The following is a 3,528-nucleotide window of genomic DNA, read 5'->3' as shown; positions in this document are numbered from 1 at the left end:
CATTAGCAAAGCTATACTATGTCTACAAAAAAAAGCTGATAAGCGAATCGTTGCACATGTCAAAGCCCTGATGGCCATTATAATGGAATTGATATTATTGACACCAGCTCAACTATTTCGTTTCGTCCGTTATATAAAGATGATAAAATACTGGCTGGCAATAAAAAACAAACATTTCCTTATGACTTATAAAAGTCGTTTAACGCAAATCATAAATTCGACAAGGGTTAAATTAAAGATGTTCATAATTTTAGAGTATTTCTTTTCTTTTGTTTCAAACGTTAAAAACGAATTAAAACGGGGATTCACTTACAATTCCGGAGTTCGGATGTTCCCCTCTGAATGTTTACAGTACGCGTTATCAATGAACATACGTCATTTGCGACCCGCGTTACTAAATATGGTCCTTTTTCTTAACATAATAGAAGTTAATTTAGCATGATTTATTGTTTTATAAATGAAATCTTAACATTGGTGAATTTTGTATTATAAAACGGGATGCGTGCTCATGCATTCATCATTCTATAACAGGCTTTCGTAGCTTCCGCATATACAAAATATTTAAAAAGTATATTAATAAACATGAACTTTGCGAAGATCTTGTTTTTCGTGATGGCTTGCTTGGCGGCCCTCAGCGTCACCTCAGCGAGTCCTAGGTGGAAGATTTTCAAGAAAATCGTAAGTTGAACATTTTATTCCGGTTATTGGTAATTAGTGCTGTTCGATATTCAAAGACCAAGATTACTAATTGAAAAGGAGATATTGCATAATCTATGCTATAACACCAAGTCAAGTCATGATCTATTTATTCATTAATGATTTCTTTAAATTGCGATCTCTTTTGAGATTACATTTTATTTTATTATTTATTACTATGATATAAAGTTTATTTTTCGATTAGAAAAACTTTTATTTTATACTTTGTTCTCACTACCATTCCAAAGTTTTTTTTTTCTGAACCATATTAACTTTTTTATAGTTATATGCATACATACTTTTTAAATTATTTTCTTATTATATATTTAATTGTGATTTTAATTTTGAGGTATTATTTGAACAAAAGTCAAAATTTAAAAAACAAATTCATTTATTCATTTAGTATTTAATAAGCGTAATATTGTTTTTACATTTTACAGGAGAAAGTCGGCAGAAATGTTCGTGACGGTATAATCAAAGCAGGACCGGCAGTTGCAGTCGTCGGACAAGCCACCTCTGTTATCAAAGGATAAATCTTAAAACTATAAGTAATGATAGCAATATTATTTAAGCCTAGGTTAAGTTTACATTGTAAATACTGCCAATAAATTATTTTATACATTACTAAATCTTTTCAAATACTCTCCTCATAAAAAGTCAAAATAAATGAAAAGTGAAAATTTGGAAGAAGTATTTGTATATTACTTCTATTACCAACATAGCGACGTTGATGGTATAAAGTACTATGAAAGCTTTAGTATGACATAAATAATAACCAAATTAATTAAAATTAATCTTAAACCAAAAAATCATCTCAAATAGACATTTACACGCATTTATAAATGGTCGATTATTTTAACATTATAAGTAGCAAGCATTCCTTCCAGCGGCTAGTAATGCTGATCTGCCGAAAAGAGTTGGCTCAACAGTTGCTCTTTTTAAATGAAATTTATCATGATTTTATTTAATAAGGTACTTAAAATTGAAATTAAAAAAATTGAAGATATGAAATATCATGCGGAACTTTTACAACTGTGTATATGTAAACTCAGCTTATTCTTATTCGTGGTTGATGTTGATGTTGTTAGCACGGGGTTTTTCATCGGAACTGAATTCACGGAGCAGAAGGACCCGTGAACTTAAAAATAAAAGCTAGACAGTCGCGTTCCAGTTGCACAAGGTCGTTCACACATTGTAACCCGCTCTACCTGGGTAGAGATGTGTAATGTTAATGTTGTGTATATGCGGCTTAGGACGGCAGTGTGGACTATAGGCGAGGCGAAGAGGGATCCGGATCCAACCACGGTCCGCCCCCGCTGTTCGCGGTTAAGGAGCGGGCGGTCGTTCACTAAAAACGAGTGTTGTCATACTCTCAGACTCACTAAGAATTTGTTAACTTTTTAAACGGTTTTATTTAGTTCGACCCGTACGGAATTTATTTGGGTCAAAATTAGAAATTGAAATTTAAACACCTTTCCGTTGTCAGATTGATCTGAAATTTTGTACACACATTTAATTTAGATGACAATACAATATAATAAAATCAGTAACATGATATATGATAACATCAAAGATGGCCGCCGATACAAAATGGAGGATTACATATTTTTCCTTAACCCCCTCAATATGGGTATCAAATGAAAGGGCTACACTAGTAAAACACGATGATTATGTCAAAATTTAAAATTCAAGATGGACGCTGTTTCAATATGGCGGACTAGGTACACATTTTTCCACAACCACCACAATATGGGTATTAAAAAACCGTTTAACTTAAAACTTTTTTAAATGTATTTATTGAAGATAAAATTTACGCGGTACGAGTTTATTATTATTTCTTGCAGTTTGGCGCGTAAATAATATTTTATTAATGAGGTAATGAGAAACAACCATTTGAATACCAATTTATTTAAAACCATTCTTTTGGGAATCTCTGACTTTTTAGTTGTTAAAAGCCCGTACAAGTCTTTTTTATAAAATCAATATAATGCTAATATCGTAAGTATATAATAAATAAAATATCGTATGACAAAATACTATGAAAATAACTAAAATATACACAATATATAACAAAAAAACAATAAAATGTTAACAAAATATGTGTAAAACTATATACTTTTAATGTATACAGCTAATATCGAAGGATACACAACATAAATAACGTAAAAAATTAGATAGTCGTAAAAAATAAACGATGCTTCGATGTTAGAAAATAATGTATAAAATTTTTCACTACAACAATTAAAAATAAATTTCTGATATTAAATAATAAAACTATGATGAACACCAACACGCAATATGTAAATCCCGATACTTACCACAATACGTTGTTTAATTTTTTAGAATGTATTGAAGTTAATGTCCTACACGTGAAGTACAAAATGCTCTTTGTTAATTTGACTTTATCTTGCCGAAATATCTTACTAAGCGACTCTTTGATCATGCTTAAGATTTTTTATTATAATCACTTATTCAAAGTATGTTTTTCTCTATTTTCTTACTAGTTACATATTATTCTCTTATATATCTAATATATAAAATTCAAATTCTTCTTCGACTTAGATATTTAGATAATTTTATAACCGTGATGTAGTCTTCATTCTTCTATCTCTAGGGTATTCTTTAAAAGCGTTTTATTTTTTGACAATACTTGTTTTCTTGCTATCCTTGCCTTTATAAAATTAATTACTAATATCTAACATAGAGACTAGCAAAATGCAGTATCATTTATTTTACTAAATAAAGAAGTTGAACTGACGCTTGTCCGTCAATATGATTATCACGAAGCGGTTATTTTGGAAGAAGCTGGTCAATGACCTTTAAAACAGCAAC

At 30.2% G+C, this 3,528-nt stretch overlaps 1 protein-coding gene across 1 annotated transcript; it reads left to right on the top strand.

The window, feature by feature from the left end:
* Positions 1 to 536: 536 nt before the first annotated feature.
* Positions 537 to 1,293, top strand: LOC137925909 (cecropin). The gene is made up of 2 exons (XM_068769394.1): positions 537 to 678; positions 1,137 to 1,293. Exons 1-2 carry the CDS (start codon positions 583 to 585, stop codon positions 1,227 to 1,229), a joined length of 189 nt encoding a protein of 62 aa, XP_068625495.1. The 5' UTR covers positions 537 to 582; the 3' UTR covers positions 1,230 to 1,293.
* The last annotated feature ends 2,235 nt before the right edge of the window (positions 1,294 to 3,528 follow it).

The sequence above is a fragment of the Battus philenor genome, unplaced genomic scaffold, assembly GCF_028537555.1.
Source record: "Battus philenor isolate CCGP_79_NKW_IND1 unplaced genomic scaffold, ilBatPhil1.0.hap1 SCAF_28, whole genome shotgun sequence".
NCBI classification, from domain to species: domain Eukaryota; kingdom Metazoa; phylum Arthropoda; class Insecta; order Lepidoptera; family Papilionidae; genus Battus; species Battus philenor.
This window is presented reverse-complemented; position numbering and strand designations above follow the sequence as displayed.